The sequence below is a fragment of the Eptesicus fuscus genome, chromosome 14 (assembly GCF_027574615.1).
Source record: "Eptesicus fuscus isolate TK198812 chromosome 14, DD_ASM_mEF_20220401, whole genome shotgun sequence".
In the NCBI taxonomy this organism is placed as follows: Eukaryota; Metazoa; Chordata; class Mammalia; order Chiroptera; family Vespertilionidae; genus Eptesicus; species Eptesicus fuscus.
The window spans coordinates 69027135-69046488 of record NC_072486.1 but is presented as its reverse complement, the minus strand read 5'-3'; the positions used below and the strand labels follow the sequence as shown (position 1 = coordinate 69046488).

At 40.0% G+C, this 19354-nt stretch overlaps 1 protein-coding gene across 1 annotated transcript in view; it reads left to right on the top strand.

Moving 5' to 3' along the window:
• The window catches only part of CPED1 (cadherin like and PC-esterase domain containing 1), a 299822-nt gene that overhangs the window by 265820 nt on the left and 14648 nt on the right, over positions 1 to 19354 (top strand). The window contains exons 18-21 of the mRNA XM_008157594.3: positions 8939 to 9159; positions 9414 to 9515; positions 9916 to 10003; positions 13310 to 13456. Of these exons, the coding sequence (XP_008155816.2) occupies positions 8939 to 9159; positions 9414 to 9515; positions 9916 to 10003; positions 13310 to 13456 (558 nt within the window). The remainder of the gene's footprint in view (positions 1 to 8938; positions 9160 to 9413; positions 9516 to 9915; positions 10004 to 13309; positions 13457 to 19354) is intronic.

Genomic DNA, 19354 nt, shown 5'->3' with positions numbered 1-19354 from the left:
AGAGCAGTTTGGTTGGTCATCTAAAGCCAATGCAATCAAAATGCATCATTAGAAAACATTTGTTGTAATCATCTTACATTGCACAGAGAGATGCTTTGTTGAGCTAGATGTTCATTGTGCCCTAAATACAATTAGCCATCTGATCAGTTTCAACTTCATGTGAGCTCTGTGCCCCCTTGCCTCAGTTAGAAATGGGTACTTTTCTTATGAAAACAGTGTCGGTCAATCACGGGCTTGTCAGAATGGCTGTGAGCTTTCTAAATACACTTGGCCCTGGATTAGACATAGTAAATAAAACTCCACTTCACTTTCACTCTTTTACGTGCAGATATAAAAGCTCTCCAATAAGTAGGCACTGCATAATTAATGGACAAGTAGCTCCTATTGCAGTCCTATGAACCTTCCCCTCTTGGAAGGTTCCCGTGAATTCCAGCCAGAGTCCTATTGGCATCTAACGCACTTTATTGGATCTGAAGAAATATCCCCACTTCTGTGAATATTAAAGATAGAACCTATGGAGGAGGAAAGGGAGGAAGAAGGGAAGTGATTTTATGAAAAGGTTCTTCCCCCTGCCTATTGATCCTACATATACTTAGTTCTTTCCCAGCCTCGACAGATCAAAAGAATCTAAGATGCTAACAAGATCCAGACAATTTGCTGTCTTTATTGATTCAACCCAGATAGCCACCAGTAATTGTCTTTTCATTTCTTCATAACTTGATCTGCGCAGTTACTTTTGGTGATTCTGGAAAAGGAGGTAATGTAATAAATAAGTTCATGTTTAAGTATCACCATTGTTAGTTTCCTTCATTCATGATAAAATAAAATGGAATAAAGGTATCCTATATAATAAAGCCTAATATGCAAAGTGTTCAACCTTTCATTCGACCATTCGACCAGTTGTTATGATGCACACTGACCACCAGGGGGCAGATGCTCCGACCGGTAAGTTAGCTTGCTGCTGGGGTCTGGCCAATCAGGACTGGGCAAGCTGGGCTGGACATGCCCTGGAGCCCTTTCACAGTCCCTCCCTGGCCGGCCAACCTCCCTCAGTCCCTCCCCGGCCACCGGCCCTATTAGGACTGGGCAAGACACCCTGGAGCCCTCCTGTAACCCCTCCCTGGCTCCCATCATGCACCAGTGGGGTCCCTTGGCCTGGCCTGTGAGGATCAGGCTGAAACCGGCTCTTCGACATCCCGTGAGGGGTCCTGGATTGCGAGAGGGTGCAGGCCAGGCCAAGGGACCCCACTGGTGCATGAATCTATGCACCAGGCCTCTAGTTTTATTATAAATTTAAATAAGAAATTCCCCAAATCTTGGTTAAAATTCCACAAATAAATTATGTTCTTGCTATTATTCGTCCCAGTTCTCTACAAATAGAAGTTCTTTTATGCATCATGTGGACTGTAAATCAGCCTTTCATGTACTTCACACTTTGGCTAATTCACAGGTGGAAAATCTGATTTGAGGTTTTAGTTTTCCCTCAGGAAAACATAGCCATGTAGGAGAATGTGTAAAGACTGGCTAAGTGTTCATCAAACTCATTTTCTCTCTGAAAATTAGTTGTGTGGCCATAGGACTGAGTTCTTTTAAAAAAAATATATATATATATATATATATATATATATATATATATATATATATATATATATATTTTTATTGATTTCAGAGAGAAAGGGAGAGGGAGAGAGAGATAGAAACATCAATGATGAGAATCATTGATCGGCTGCCTCCTGCACACCCCACACTGGGGATCAAGCCTGCAACCCGAGCACATGCCTTTACCTGGAATGCATAGGTCGAGGCTCACCCACTGAGCCACACTGGCTGGGCAATGACTGAGTTTTAACGAACGGTGTGTGACAGCTCCCAGGCTAAACCTGGCAGCTCTTTACTCCTTAACCACCCTCCCCCCTCCCCCCCCGCCACACACACACACACACACACACACACACACACACACACACGCACACACGCGCGCGCGCGCGCGCGCGCGCGTGCGCACGCGCACTGGGCTGTCAGTGCTCAAGGAGTTCCTGGAAACCATACATGAAGACACAATCCAGTCCTTCTGGGACTGAATGACCTCCCTGCCCCCACCGCCTCACTTACATCTGCCTAGAACCACCTGGACTGTTTTCCCGAGGGAGAAATAAACTTCAATTTTGTTTAAGCCATTGTACCTTTAGGGACTCAATTTGTCACAGCACCAAATTCATCCTGTCTAATATGAGGACTGTCACTGAGAAATTAGAAATGAAAATAAAGATAATTAGACAATTGTATGGTTTTTTAATAAGACTATTTGAAAATAAGCTTCAAACTTTACTAGAGCCTAGAAACATGACGTGCTTTAGGTCCTGTGGGCCATGCGGATGTGTAAAAGAGTGGGGGAAATACCTGCCCTTATGTACTTTTTGATGACTCACCGCATGGTGATCTCAGGAATGGAACCGATGCAAACCTTTTCTAAACACAGCTTTGTCTCCAGCGGATGAGCTGAGATCCACTGACACATCTGGACACAAGTGTTTCTGCTGTGCTCCAGCGCTCACCTTGATGGGACAGCCTCCCCTCGTTGCACTGCAGGGCCAGAAAAGAGATGCTGCACAGAAAATGCAATTCAATCTTTGGAATAAAGTTGATCTTGTGATTTGGAATCCAAAATGTGATTACTATTATTCCTGTGATTGGTTTATTGAACCAAGGTTCAATCCCAACTCTCTTAAGCCATTGTTCTACATAAGTACGTAATGATAAAGCTTACTTAAGCTGATTATCACTAATTTTTTTTTAAAGCTGATTATCACTAAATTTTTATGTGGATTTTCAAGGTGGATTTATTGTTATTGATGCTGCTGTTGCCATTCTTTTATTATCATAAAAAGCCAATATATGTTCATTTTACAAAATACAAATTAACCAAAAAAAATAAACTCATCCTTTTTAAAATATATATATTTTATTGATTTTTTACAGAAAGGAAGGGAGAAGGATAGAGTTAGAAACATCAATGAGATGAGAGAGAAACATCGATCAGCTGCCTCCTGCACACTCCCTATTGGGGATGTGCCTGAAACCAAGGTACATGCCCTTGACTGGAATCAAATCCAGGACCCTTTAGTCCACAGGCCGATGCTTTATCCACTGAGCCAAGGACAAACTGTCATCTTCTTAATATCACGGCAGTCCTTGGGTAGTCAGACATCTTAAAAAGCATCTCCAAGTTCCAAGTGTGAGTGCCCCTTCGAGCGAGAGAGAAGCCACATTGCCTTTAGGCTCACAAGTCACACAGCATCCCTCTGCCCGACTCCACTCATTGCAGCAGTCACAGCCACTCAGGTTCAAGGGGGAGGGGATGTAGAACCCACCTTCCAATGGCAGAAGTGCCAAATAATTTAGGGACCATGCTGTAAAACCACCGCAGCTTTACTAGTTAGCACCCTGGTTGCAAGTCACAGAAGTCTCAGGTCGGATGGGCTGAAGTAATAAGGACATGAGTTTTCTGGCATGACCAGGCATACAGAGGTAGAGATGTTCCAGGTTAGTTTAGTCACTCACCGATTTTTCAGAGCCCCGGGCTTTCCGTCTTTCCATTCCATGCTCAGCATATCAGCAACATTTGGTCTCATGGTCACACATATCTGCCGCAGTTCTGGAGTCACTAGGAATTGGGTCTCACATTCACGGAAGAAGACAGACATTGACTTGGGTCGATCAATTTTTCTTAGGAAGGCAAACCTTTCCTTCAAGTCCCCAGAAATCTCTTCGTGCCTCAGTGGCCGCCACTGGACCACGTGATTTCTCCCTTGGCAGAAACTAGGGGGAAACCTGCCTGGTATTTTTGTTTTTCTAAGGTGAAAAGTGAGTTCTGCAGAAAGGAAAGGGGATGTGAATAATTGTTGGTAGGGTAGTCCTTTCTGACTTCTTTCCTGGTCCATGTATAAAAGGTGATTACATTTATATGGCACAGTAGAGGAAACTAGAGGTGGGTTTAGGGGTTATCTTTAGGGGGTTTGCTTTAAAAATATTGTCCTTATGCAATTATAAGAAAAAAATAAATAGAAAGATGTCAAAAATTAATTTGTAAAAAAATTCAAATAAAACCTTTTTTTAATTTTAAAACCGAATAAACTGCTATGATATCACTACTTCAAAATATCCACAAATAAGTTTCTAAGACCTTTTCTATGCATCCACATACTTTACTTTTACAAAAATGCAATCGTTATTTCTCTTCTGATTGTAATCAGCTTTTTAGAAAAACTACTGTGACATCTTCTCCATCACAATAGATTCAGATTACAATATCACTCTTAAAAGATGAAAGGAGTTCAAATAATTATACGTTAATATAATCAATCAAATAAACATTGATGTTATTTCAGATTTGTTTTTCTTTTAAAATATATTTTAATAGACATTCTTAAATATTTCACATAAGTGGAATTTCTTAAAAGCTGCCAATTTATACACACAACAGCAACGTTTACATTCATCCATTTGACAAGTGAGAATCAAGTTTTATGCCAGGCCCTATTCTTAATACTTTGAAGTCAGCAGGTTTTTTTTAAAAAGACAAAAACTCTTTCTCCTGCTGCTTTCACAGTAGTATATGAGAGGGTCCATTTCTCTGAACTCATAATATCATTGGGGCTTTTCAAATTATGGCTACTTTGATAGGGGGGATTATTTTATTGTTGTATTGCTAGCATAGATTTTTTTTTATACTTGCTTACTGGTTATTTGTATTTCATGATCACATTTTCTTTCTTTGATTGCATATGCTAACCAGCATTTGTGCCTGCTAACATTTCACAGGAGCAAAGAGATATTTAAAAATTATATGGCTAGCTGTGAATATTTGTTATGGTGATTTAGACCTTTTAATGTAGAAGTTGACCTACAAACTTCCTTTTAAATCATCAAATTGAATGCTTTAAAAGATAGAAAGATTGAATATGAATCATCTGACTGAAAATAACCATTCTAATACTTGCTATTTTTCAATTGTGTGTGTGTGCACTTACAAAGCTGACATTTTGAAGTTAGACATCATCTACTTAGGAATACCAATGAACCTCTTATAAAAACTGTCACCTTCAGGAAAAAAAATTAAAGTCACAACTGCATCTTCATGGCAGTTATAATTTCTCATTCTCACCTTTCCTACATAGAACGGCGCTGGGATAAAATCATGCCTTAGAAAACTGTCTTCACAGAGTGTGTCCACTTGAGAAATGCCATCTAGGAATGTGCAGTATTAGACGAACTCATTTTGCAGATGGCGGTGGCAACGCTTCCTTCTCCCATCCAGATGCCTCTTGTTAGTCACCAATCAGCAATGGAGACCTGACAGGAGTTCTGAGTGTTGGTTTGCACAGGGCGGTAATGTCTCCTCCAGTTCTCCCTCCCAGAGCTTCAGTTTCACCTTTCACCCTACAAGTGCTGTAGCAGGTTTGGGAGGGCAAGCAAGAGACTGTTGTGATTTAGACATCTCCTGTCTTCTCTGGCCTGTTCTTTAGATGAGCTCATTTAAAGAGCCTCGGGTAGCGCTCAAAATCGCTGCTTGCCTTCCCCATGTCCTAATGCTGGTTCACTTTCCTGGTGAGCTTACCGGGTGTCAGGAAGCAGACAAGCCTTTTAAATCTCACCAGAGTCCTCGAAGGTGGGCTACTAGCATTCTCCTGTTGCACATAAGGGGATGAACTCCTGCGGAGGTCACAAAATTTGCCTTGGACGGCAAATTGCGGTCCGTGGTCGGCAAACTGCGGCTCGCGAGCCACATGCGGCTCTTTGGCCCCTTGAGTGTGGCTCTTCCACAAAATACCATAGCCTGGGCGAGTCTATTTGGAAGAAGTGGCATTAGAAGAAGTTTAAGTTTAAAAAATTTGGCTCTCAAAAGAAATTTCAATCGTTGTACTGTTGATATTTGGCTCTGTTGACTAATGAGTTTGCCGACCACTGGTCTAGTTAATAAGTAACAGCACCTAGAATTCTGAAACATGACTTTGCTTCTGATATGGTTTGGTGGACTGCGTCTTCAAAGGACTGCAAAACTAGATGACTTTTCTCTCAGTAATATGCAGCTATTTTGATTTTTTTGTTGTTTTGTTTTAGCCTCTATATTTCTCTCTGAAGCCCACTGTACAGACACCAGTGATCTGACTGGCTGCCTGGAGATACCTAGGAGGGACTGTAGCTTGATACTCAAATAAAAAGAACCTGTAGGAAAAACCTCTGGTGGCGATCTCGTTTAAAAGCTAGATCTCAAAGGCCCATTATAGGTATTATTAGCTGAATTGTGTTCCCGCTCAACCAAATTCATACGTTGAAGTCCTAACTCCCAGTGCCTCTGAATGTGACTGTATCTGGAGAGAGGGCCTTTATAAAGATCTTAAGGTAAAATAAGGTCATATGAGTTAGCTGTCATCCAATATGACTGGTGTCCTTATTAAAAAAAAAAAAGTAGGTCTAGGCACACACAGAAGAAACCATGTGAAGACCCAGGAAGTAGGTGGCCTTCTATACACCAAGAAGAGGGGCCCTCAGAAGCACCCAACCACACAAATACCTTGATCTTGGATTTCTAGCCTCAGAATCATGAAAAAAAATTTTATGTAAGTCACCCACTCTGTGGTGCATTGTTTGCTGTGGACGGGCAAGTGCAGTGGTGCCTGGGAATTATGGCAATGACTGCTGTTAAAATCAGAAGTAGGTGCGTGGCTCACGGAAATAGAAATCCCAACAAAGAGAGAAAAAAAAAAACCTAAAGAACAAAATAAACCTATCCAAAGGCATTAAGACAAAAGTCCCTTTGACTTTCAGTTCAATAAATATTTTCTTTTAAAACCAGTTTATAAGTCAAATATGTATCATAACGAAGTCGTTAAATTTATTTATTTATTTATTTATTTTATTATTTTATTTTATTTTATTTTCATTTTTTTATTAAGGTATTATATGTGTACATGTCTTACCATTGTTTGTATTTTTTATTGATTTTTAGAGAAAGAGGAAGGGAGAGGGTTAGAGATAGAAACATCAATGGGGAAGAAAAATCAATAGGTTGATTTCTGCAAGCTCCCTACTGGGGAATCAAGCCTGCAACCCGGGAATCAAACCAGTGACTTCTTGGTTCCTGGGTTGGCGCTCAACCACTGAGCCACACCGACTGGACTCAATAAATATATTTAAAATTCATGTATTGTACTGTAGGGGAAAATAGAATTTAGATACCAAATACTTCATGATATGATGTGAGAAAAAAAAGACAGAAAAAAAAGCCATAATTTCATGTAGTCTTGGGTAAAATCTGCAAAGGAAATAAAAACTGTAATAAAATCAGAGGACAGCGAAGGTCATGCTGGCTGGGGCATTGGACATTTGTGTCGGGTCTGGAGGGTGTATAGCATTTACTCAGGTGGGGTTGCAGGGAGAGTGAAGCTTTCTAGGCAGGTGGATTAGCACAAGGAAGAACAGATGCTGTTGAGCGCAAATCGTGCTCAGTGAAAAAGTAGGAATCTGAGAGGGAGCGTTGAGAGGATGGGGCCATTGACCCTACACGTGGAGTCAAGGGGCCTGGGTTTGAGTCTTGTGTTCCCCATTTACTAGATTTATGACTTCAGTCTCCCTGAGCCTCAAATTGCTCCTTTGCAAAACAGAAATAATGGTTCAGTCCTCACAATTATGGTGATTAAAAGTGAGTACTGTGTGAAATCTCCACCTAGCAAAGCCTGATATGCAATAACAATTCAGCAAATGTTAGCTGATCCTAAGAGGTTAGCCTTGATTCTATAAGTAATAGGAGCCAATAGGGTTTTTCAGCATGAAAGTAAGATGACCAGAGCTAGACATTTGGAAATGTATCCCAGTAACACAGTGTGCAGAACGAATTAGAGAGGGCGGCCATTGTGCAAGAAGGAAGGCCTGCCCATTAGGAAAACATTAGCAACAATAGCACAGCTTTGAAGCCATGGGGGCCTGAAGCAGGGCTGTGCTGGGAGAATGGGAAGGAGAGTATGGGTGTAAGAGATTCCATGTAAATGGCACTAGGATCTGCACCCTGGGATATAAATGGCTGTTCAGAAAAGCAGATCCTAGTCCTGTGGCTTTTTCTCAAGTAGTGGCGTGACCTCCTCTGAGCTATGTAACCTCCGTGGATTCCAAATTTGCTCATCAACACTAATAAAAGAGAAGCATGCAAATTGACCATCACTCCGCTACACCCACTAGCCAATCAGGAGGGAATATGCAAATTAGAAGAACAAAGATGGCGTCGCCAAGCTGCTCCAGGTGCGGAGTGGCCAGGCGGGGCAGGACGCCTGCTAAGAGAGGGAGGGTGGGGGGGGCAGAGGCAGCACTCTGGCCACAGTGAAGACGAAGACTGCAGACTCCAGAGTCTGCAACGAAGATGAAGATGGCAGACTCTGGCCAGAGCTTGCAGCAAAGGCGGCAGACTCCGGCTGGAGCGAAGGCCTGGGTCCCGGGTGCCGGAGGAAAACCGTTGCTGAAGCCAAGGGAAGGAAGGCCTATTGCACGAATCTCGTCATGCAACAGGCTTCTAGTGTATGCAATAAAAAGTGACTGGAAAATCTCTAACAATTCTTCTAGCGCTAAACTTCTTTGTACCTATTTGAATCAATAAAACTTGTTAATTAGATGAAAAAGTAAAGATAGGGGAGACAGAGAATTTGAACATGAAACGAGAAGCTTTAAACTTATTAGTGTGTCAGTAGATTGTCATTCTAGGAATATGGAAAAGAAAAATAAACAGGTTTGGGGAAAATAAAATGAATGTCATTTCTAACAGTTTGAAGGGCTGTCCTTTAAACACATAGACATGTGGGTTTATGAATATTCAACAAAGTATTTTATATTATATCCTACACCATGTACACATCATATTTGAAAGCAAATTTTTTTTTTTAATTTATAGATTCTTTTCATTGGCGATTCAACCAACAGAGGGATGATGTACTATCTGATTGAAAGACTGAACGAAACCTTGCAGGAATGGCAGAAGGTGCATGGCACTAAGTTCTACCACAATGTCAATGGTGGGAAGACTTTGATCAGTTATTCCTACTATCCTCAGTTCTGGATAAGCCCTTCATTGAGACCAACGTTTGAAAAGGCCCTTGAGCATCTCTTGCAAAGGTACAATGGAACTATTGAGAAGAGCACAGTGCCACAACGCACTTGTTTTTTACTAGTGGTCATAACTGCCCACCCTATATCAAAGGTGCTGAAAAGCATAAAGCAAGTAATGTGGCTGAAAACGAGTAGGAAATGACAAAGAGGTCCTGTGATCAGGATGTCAGATATGGTTCAATGAAATGTGAGGCAATGCTGTTAAAATATTTACCATCTGTTTCAAGGCAACATGTGTTGTTTTTCTTTCTGGATTTCAGATCACGTCCTCTGGAGAATTCAGGCCAGACTGTATTGGTCGTTGGTGGTGTTCAGTGGCTTAATTCCAATCATCTGCAAATTATTCACAAGGTTCTGAAGAGGTACCTTTCTGTAACAGTAATTGTCATTAGGATTCTAAGTTTAAAAAATTACTCTTGATTTGATGGAATTTTATCAAGATTTTATTTAAAGACCAACTTGTTTAGAATTAAGTAAGTACTTAAAGTCTTGTTTAAAATATTTCAAAATACCTTTGTATCCAATCACAAGATGGCTCTTCAGTATCCAAATTTACATTTACTACAGATCAAAACATGCCCACTGACATGTAAAACTCTATCCACACAAAAAATGAACATACATCAAATCTATAAAATGAGAAATTAGTCCTATCTGCCAATTACCACATTCTAAAGAACATTCATGTATTTGTTTATGTAAACATGATTGTCTAGAAATATAATTGATGTCCTTGACTTTAGAATTCTAATTCTTTCACAGGGAAAATTTACTCAATATCCTTGTGATCATCAAAACTTTGGGAATCGGATTTCATCTGCCAGTGGATGGAGTGCATTTCTTAACACAGGTAAGGCCATTTCGCCCAGGCTGTGTGAACTTCATGCTTCCTATTTTTGTTGATGTCTGAAAAGGACTGAAAGGCACCACATAATATTCAGCAACCTTTATAAAAATCAAGGGAGATAATATACTTATGGATTATGATTTTAAATCAGTTAGAATTATTCCTGGAGATAAGGAGCCCATAACCCATGTGTGTTGTACATACTTTGAGTTCATAAAAGAAGAGAGGGGGTGCCAAACTATGAGAAAGTAAGAACTGAGGGTAGATGAGAGAGATTGTGCTTTAGGTATCTCCTTACCCTACGAATGTTTCATACACCTTTGGAGGGTCATGCTGAAACCACACATGAAATTGTCAGTATCAATGAATACTTTGGGAAAGGGTGGCTTTTTTGAAGATGATGTCTGGCTGATTGCTTTAAAAATCATCTTAGAAGTAGTATCATTAGTAGTATAACTCTGGCTAGAGAGTCATAAATGAAAGGAGTTAGAGGCCTCTGGCCAGTTCTTATAAAATGTAGTAAATTAGTCTCAACACTGAATTGAAGTCTCAGAAAAGAACAGAAAGACATCTGTAGGTAAAGGAACCAGCTGTTCTTGTTCAAGCCAGGAGAATTCTTGGCAGTGGGGTTTGTGTGTGATTGCTCTGGGGAGGTCAGGAGCACGGGGAATTGGGGAGACAGTAAGCTGTCCATTAAATACATAAGCCGAGTGAGATTTACTTTTGTGTCAATGTTGAGCACTCCTAGCTTTCCCCAGCACATATTACACAACCCCCCGTCCCTTTCTTGAAACTATGCCTGCATAGATGCCAGTTCTGTGATACAAAAGCAGGAGAACTGGTAGAAAGTGGCCCAAGTAGAGCCTCCAAATTCATCTCCTTGGAGTTAGGATGGGCTAAGGGGTTGAGATATTTAGTATCTGGGGTAGCTGAAGAGTTTTAGACTGTTGAGGATTAGAAGAGGGATCCTTTGATAATTTGTGCGATAGGTTATGAGTGGAATCTCCTTTACTGTTATCTGAAAACTATAGGTCAATATTGCAACCCCTTATTGAGGACTCTGGTAGCTCTATTTTGCTTCTTTGACTGCAGCTCTTAACAGCAACTGGAGTTCTGTTGCTGCTGCTTATATTTAGTTTGTTAAGTTAGAATCAGTTCATCTTGGCAGACAGCAAACATTTCTTCAGCACTTACTATGTACCAGACATCGTGTTAAACATTATGCCTCCTCCTGGGCTTTGATGGTGTTTATCAGGCCTTTAAAACTGAGTAAAGACAAAAGGAAAGGAAAGACAAAAGGTGGGGGAAACAATAGAATGAAAGAGATAATAGCAATGGAAGCAGAAAATAAATTTGAACTCCTCATCATATGCTTGCATGGCTTTTCAAGATTGGGCCTCTGCTTTCCTCTGTAGAGGAAATTTCATTGTGTAAATATCTGTGTTTTCCGACGGTCTTAGGCTCGACGGTCTTAGGCTCGACGGTCTTGACCCACAGGTTGAGAACAGCTAGCAGGGTCGCCTAAGACCGTCGGAAAACACAGATATTTACATTACGATTCATAACAGTAGCAAAATTACAGTTATGAAGTAGCAATGAAAATAATTTTATGGTTGGGGGTCACCACAACATGAGGAACTGCATTAAAGGGTCGTGGCATTAGAAAGGTTGAGAACCACTGCCCTAGTGGGATCCACAAAGCCTCTGTTTCAACCACATCACTCTTCTATAGGTGTTGATCCCTGTTAGTCTCCTGCATGCAAATTTCCATCTAATTGTCTATTTCCTAGAGAACCGACCTTTCTCTAGACACTGCTTGCTCTAAAGTTCCATTCTATCCTTCATAATTAGACATATTAGAGTTGAGAAAATGCTTGTACTAGACAAGAAAAAGCCCGAGGATCATTTTTCATGTGACAGCTCAGACAAAATTCACATCTGTCTCCTTTCCTTCATATTTCTTCTTTATGAACCTTTGCTATTCATGATCTTTATTTGGGGGGAAACACTCTTCTTTGAATGTCACATAAAAATAATTATGTGAGCACAGTGGAGATAGAAAATTAGACATATTTGTACTGCTTTTACTTTGCGGTTGGATTAACTAAAGCAAGCAATTTGCATTTTTACACGGAGAATGAAAATAATTTTTGCTCTTTAGAAAAGGCAGAGAGAGTGCAATTCCCTCTCTTTGTCAGAATGGGTTTGCCAAGAAACAGACACTAAGATGGGGTGAGCAGAAGAAGGGGGGTTAGAGGGAGAGCGCCTGGGAAGACTAAAGGGAAGAGGAGTAGTCAGGAAGACTTTCAGACAACAGCACCCAATGCATATTACTCAATCTTGCACCAAATGTTTCATAGTCCACTATGTATTGGGACCTGTGTTTGGGTGCAATGAGTCTGACATGAAGGGTGTGGAAGAAGGAGGAAAAGACTCAGATGACAGGTCAGTCTGAGAAAATGTTGGCCAAGCCGATGAGGAATCCTAAGCTAGGGTAGAGGAGGAGTTCCTCCTCTTGACAGTAGACCTGAACTAGAACTCCAGCCTTGGACATGGGAGGAAAGGAGGGAGAGGGGGAGGGATATGACCCAGAAGCAGCAGCACTCACTTCTGCTGCTCCTAGAAGCACATTCCTCCCCTCCCTCCCCACCCCTCACTGGCAGTCCTGTTTCTGCTCAGGAGTCACCTCTCCAAGCCTCTCTGTCCAGCTGTCCCCTTGCACCTGGCAGAGCTATTCTCTTTTCCCTACTAGCCAGAGCCTGGTGGGTTTGCCTGCAATGAAAGACTTAGTAAATGTATGCATGTCTTTCTCCTATTAGAATGTAATGTTTTAAGATCAGGGCCCATGATTTACTTATTCTTGTATTCCTGTCCCTCAGCACCAAGCTAAGCACAAAACATATACTAATTAATATTCAAATGAATAAAAATCCAAATAGATGGGGAAAACGTTTGTGATTTCAAATATTGGCTTTTAAATGGAGAATTTTAGAGACTACAAAGGATCTTTATGGCAAAACAAAACAAAACAAAAAAACCCGAATGACTTTTTATGGTAGGGAAAGTTCTAAACTGTATGTCACTGTACATATTTATGTATTGCTGTTTTATACATACACAGGTGTTTACACTTATATTTTGAATAAAAAATTAAAACACCTCTTTATTTAAGAAATATAGGTAAAATTAATTATCTCAAAATAAGACCAATCTGTAGAAAAGATGCCCTTTACACAATTTCTGTCTGATTTAGTAAATCGTAAACAATGCTCTTAATAAAAATTCTCATTCTTCTGCTTTGCAATACAGAGGGAACTTCAGAACTTATGGAAAGAAAATGTGATAATTCTGGACACTGCCAAAAAGTATGGCTACGAAGTGGTTGACACCTTCACTATAACCATGGGGCGCTACAAAGAGTTTCTGCAGGGAGCCTGTGGGTGCCATTTCCATGAGGTATTTATTCTGGCTTTCTGACTTTTTTAGCTTTTGATTTATTTTAATTTTTCATTGTGTTTTTAATAACATCATCAGTCTTATTTTACATTAAAAACTATGTCAGGAGGAGATGAGATGATTTGTTCATCACTCAGCTGAAGCATGTGGTAATCACAATTCAAGGCTCTGCAAAATGAGGTGTTTTTTAAAAAATTGTGTTTGCATAGATACTTGGAAACTGGCATCTCAGGTCAATGCAAGGAGATGGAAACCTGGAGAACACCTGCCTGTCTAAGAGACTCTGAGCCTTCCCTGAGGAGTGGTGTCCCAAAATGTGGCAGATTCCTTTAGTGGAGGCAACTTGAGGATCCAGAGTATTTAATATGATAACTAACGAATGATCTTCCTCCTTTGGAGTAGTCAATGCACAACAGGAGGGCCTGTCTTTTGACTAATTTTCCCCCCAGTGGTGAAAATTATGTTATTTGTAATAAGTAATTAAATAGGCTTAGCTGATAAGGTGATAATAGAAAATAATTTTATCTCTTTTCCCTTGTCCTTTCAAATCCCCCTGTGGATTATTACCTCCCTACCTCTTGAATAAAATCTTGGTAAATCCCATAACCTGAAAACCACTTTCAGATAACCAAAGGACCTCCATCATTTTCAGGCCCAGAAGAATAGCACTTCAATACTAAAATTGCACAAGCCTGTGTTTATGCCCACGTAACGTGATTTCCTTCCCCCAGCTTAGACCTGCCTCATCTTGAAAGCCTGAAATAGGAGAAAGGGAGCCAGAGACTTCTTTCCTATTTCCCTACTCTTCTTCTCCCATCCCTCTTCACTGGGTCAGGTTAAGGAGAAGATATTAAGGGCAACAAAAGTCTTACTTGACTAGCATAAGCATAATCTACTAGCAATGTGCTCTCTGGGGATAGAATGCTAATTCCTTCTTTTTAGCGTGCTTTTGTGTACTTTCTTGAAGACAGCTCCCACTGGGCCCCCAAAAATAACTTCCTGGGCAAAGGCCAATCCCATTCCTTCCTTGGCTCTTTGACTTACAATTGCCCATCATTCTGTTGTGGGGCGGGGGGTGGGGGGGAGGGGTCATGTTGCCCCTCTAGGCATCCTCTTGGAAGATATTCAAAATGGCACTGGGCTTGCTATATTCAGTTGCCCATATTTGGTCCACAAGAAACACCCATGCATCCTTGCTCAGCTGTTGTTAGAAATACAGTTAGCTCCAGGTCAGCCCTCTCTCAGTTTCTCACTCTTTCTCGCTCTCGCTTTCACTTCCACTTTTCCTCTCTCACTTTCTCTGTTACAGGGAAGCTGAACTTTAGCCAGTGTCTTGTCCCAGTTCTAATGCACCCCAATCCCCAACATGTCCATCTCTCCAAGTTGGTCTCTTGACACCCCATCTCACTTAGCTTAGAGCAAGGCTGGAGGAGCTCCCCAGAGGGAAGAAGACCACAAAGTATTTGGAAAACTTCTCACATAGAGTTTCTCGCTCTTCATCTTCATTTCCCAGTTCTTTTCATGAAACAAGTGTTTGTGAAACCAGATGCTGTCCACACTTTTGCATGTTTTGCATATATTGTCCAGACATTGCTTTGGAATGTGAAGTTACGTGGCTACTGTTGTTTTCTCTGGGTCTCAGGAGCTTCTGCTGAAACTGTAAAGGAGAGTTTCTCATTTGATCATCCTGTCAGATATTGATTCACTCGTGGGTTGTGTTTTTTTCTTGCATGGCCCCCTTTGTAAACCAGAATGCAGTCATTAGTGAGTTGACTAGTGAGATGATAATTAAAGGTTTCTTCTGATCCTATCTTTCAGCCATAAGATGACTGTCAGAATCTATCCTGGTCCTCAGGTTTTATGAATACCCGAAAGTTATTGACAGGGCATTGTATGCTCTACTAATGGATTCATGTTATATTTTCATATGACAAATGGAACCGCATCTCAGAGAAATGAGCTCCTGCACCCACAATAGAAATCATTTTGAGTTTTTATCTAGCAACATGGAGCTTGGCCATGTGGATGTAGACCAGATTTTAAGCTGTAGGACACTGTGTGTCTATTCATTTCTTCCATAAGAAAATATAGCACTCTTTGGGTGCCTATCCTAATTTGCAAAATGTCAAGACTTAGAAATACAAGAGCAGGCAGCCTGAAAGAAGAAGAAACAATGAACTTGTATCAGAGACAACCCGGTATCAGAGTTGGTGACAAAAACAAGCCAAAAGTTGCCAAACTTGCGAAAATGGGAACTTTGAAAGATGATACACAGATAATTGTTTTTGGTGGGTTTTTTGTTTGTTTGTGTGTGTGTGTTTTTTTTTGTCTCTTTTAGAAGAGATTCATTCATGTATAATATGCCTTCAATTAGTATTTGGGGTAAGGATACCTGTTTTTCTTTTTTCAGCCTTAGTGCTTCTATAAAGAAGTCCTCCAATGATTTTCAGCATGGTTCTAATTAAAAACAGAAGATGCCCTTCCCACATGATTGCATTACATGTATCTCCTGCTACAGCAACAAGTAGTTGACACTAATAGTCATGGAATTAGAGAAGTACAAAAAAGACTCTCTGACCCATCAGAGCTAGAAAATTGGCTTGTAATCATTACTAAAACAACATTATTAATTGCATAATAATGACTTAAGCATGCCAGGTAAAATTATTTAACTTATCTGATTTTATAATGTTTTTTTGTTCAGATATCATGTACAAATTATTTTTTCTTAAACCCTATTTTTTATGTATGCTGTCTTTGAGGCAGGCCATATAGATATGCCTCAAATTATCTCAGTTAATTCTGGAGCATCTTATCCATTCCGAAGTTTCCATGTTTGAGAAGAAATACTACTAAGAGCATTTGCCTTTCTAGTTACCACACAGACCTGATATGATCGTCTTTCTCAAATGACTCCCTTCATCACCAAGTCTCAAAGCTCATTCATCACTTAGGCATACTTGTTGCTTAACTTTTGAACAATTTGTACCACTTGTACTTCAGGAAGTTGCTAGTGCTGACACAGATGTTTTATAATCTTTCTAAACCATCACCCAACATCTTAAATCACTGTTAGCTTATGATAAACAATCAATAAAATTCTAAAGCTTCTTGCAAAGAATGGTGTGATGATAAATATAGCAAGCTAGAAAACAGTAGGTTATTGGTCTCATGCAAAATGTGTTAAAGGGTAGAAATTTATTAATAACAACCATTTTTTCCTCTGTGCTCATCTAATGAGCTGGCAAAGAAAGTTGTCATATAGTAATCAAAAGAATTAAAATCAGCTATAAGAAACCCCAAAGAATTTCAGTTTGAGAGCCTTGTATCTTCTGGTGTTTAATTAAAACATTCTCACAATCAATTCACAGACACCTGAGAAGGATTGGTATAACCTTCACAGCAAGATGTGAATGTGACCTCTTTGATTTGTGGTGAGAATTTGAGCATAGACATAACAAGACTACTCCAGTGATCTCTTTTTGCTATGAGTGAGATTAAAGGGTTTGGCATCTCTTTCATCTGTCAAGGCACCAAAAGAGAATACATTGCCACCACTCATCTATAAACAATTTCCCAACTGGTGTGCATCAGTTTTGACTAACATGGTCCTGCAAATGAGAAAAGCAGGTATATCTCTTCATGGGTATAGATGGAATTTTGTTTTCTCAATGTTTATGCAGGACAACAAACAGGATCCAGGTAGCTCTTGCCCAACAGTGGTTTTGGATGGCCTTTAGTTATGTGGCAAATATCTACTGTCAACAAAACAAAACCTGGAAAGGATTCAAAACTATTATCAGCCCAAATTTAGCTGCAGAAGGGGAAAATCCGCAACTAATTATTATGTGACTAGAGGCCCAGTGCACGAATTTGTGCACCAGTGGGGTCCCTCTGCCTGGCCTGCCGGATCGGGCTGTAACCAGCTCTCCAACATCTCCTGAGGGGTCCTGAATTGTGAGAGGGCGCAGGCCAGGCTGAGGGACCCCACTGGTCCACGATCGGGGCCAGGGACAGGGGAGGTTGGCCAGCTGGGGAGGGACTGCAGGAGGGCTCCAGGGTGTGTCTGACCTGTATTGCTCAGTCCTGATTGGCCAGACACCAGCAGCAAGCTAATCTACTGGTCCGAGTGTCTGCCCCCGGTAGTCAGTGCACATTATAACAAGCAGTTGAGTGGCCTTAGCATATCATTAGCATATTAAGCTTTGATTGGTTGAACAGCCGATGGGTCAACCAGACACTTAGCATATTAGGCTTTTATTATATAGGGTTATTAATTAGTCTAATCCAGCAATTCTCCCAAACTTTTTCCTCCCATGGCACACATAAATTAATTACTGAAATTCTGCAGCACATCAAAAATACATTTTTTGCTGATCTGACAAAATAACATGTATAATTTTGATTCATTGGGCTGGCTATTGTTATTTTTCAATTGACAATCTAAGAGAAAAGAAGTAAGTGCCCATGACTAAATAATAAGGTATTGCATGTTTTGAAATTTCTTGTGGCACACTATTGAAAATCACTGGTCATATTTCAGTTGTATAGAATTTATATGATATCTCTGTTTTCTGGCAGATATAGCTACAGCTTTTGACTCAGAAAAAAAAAAATCAAAACAAAACAAACCCTCTGGCATCACTCCCAACTCTCACACCTGCAGATTGCCTTTGATTCTGGCATCATGGAAAGAAGAGGTTTTCAGTTCTTTGTCAGAGATGGTTTTTCATCATTATTTAATCTTTATTTTATACTCATTATTAATATTAAATATTAATAATGAGTATAAAGATGTATATATATATATCTTTATTGATTTCAAAGAGGAAGGGAGAGGGAGAGAGAAAAACATCAATAATGAGAGAGAATCACTGATTGGCTGCCTCCTGCACACTCCCTACTGGGGAATGATCCTGGAACCTGGGTATATGCCCTAACCGGGAATGAAACCCTGACCTCCTGGTTCATAGGTCAATGCCCAACCACTTAGCCAAGCCGGCTGGGCATCATTATTTAATCTTAATTACTAGTAAGTAAACAAAAGCTTATCTGGCCTAGAAATGTTTTCTTTTTGTTTTATGGGCCTAAAGCTTTTCTCTTTGTACTTCAGACTTTAAAAGTTTATCAAAAACATAATGAAGAAAAAGCCTTTAAATTTATCTATCTAAAAAATACTGAAATAATGACTTTTAGAGAAAAAAAACAACTGATCCAAATAGAGTTATCTTATTTATATAGCAGATGCCAGACTTTAACTACAGCATGGCTATTTTTAATAAATTAGTACACTGTAATGACAATTTAATTCATCAACTTTTTTGGTCTCTGTGTAAACATTGTATTAACTGCTATAAACTGAGCCAGGAGAAATTCCCATTAGCATCTCAAACTAAACATGTCCCCAAAGAAAGAATTAATATTCGAATTTATTCTGTTGTGCTGTCATTTACAAACCAGACTCATCCTTCATTCCTCCTTCACTTTCTCCAGCCCCCTAACAACCTCCAACCAGCTAGCTACCAAGTGCTTTTTACCTCTTAATATTTTTTCAAGTATTTTTTCTACACTCTGTACCAACTGCCTCGACCTTGTTTATTCTTTTACTTTATTATCCCATGCTTATTTTGTGTGTCCAGTTCTTGAGCTAAATAGTAGTGGTGCAAAAATAAATAAGACATACTCTCTTCCCTTGAGATAGTGTAGTTGGAGGGTCAGGCAGAACACCCCATATTATGAAACATGTAAAATGACATGTTAGAGATATAAGTAGGATATTGTAATAACATCAAGAATAACCCAATCTGAGGACTGAGTGAAACTCTCCTTGAAAATTTTCCAAGTCAATTGTTAAAGAATGAGTAGACCCTAGTCAAGGTAACAGGGTGATGGTCAAAG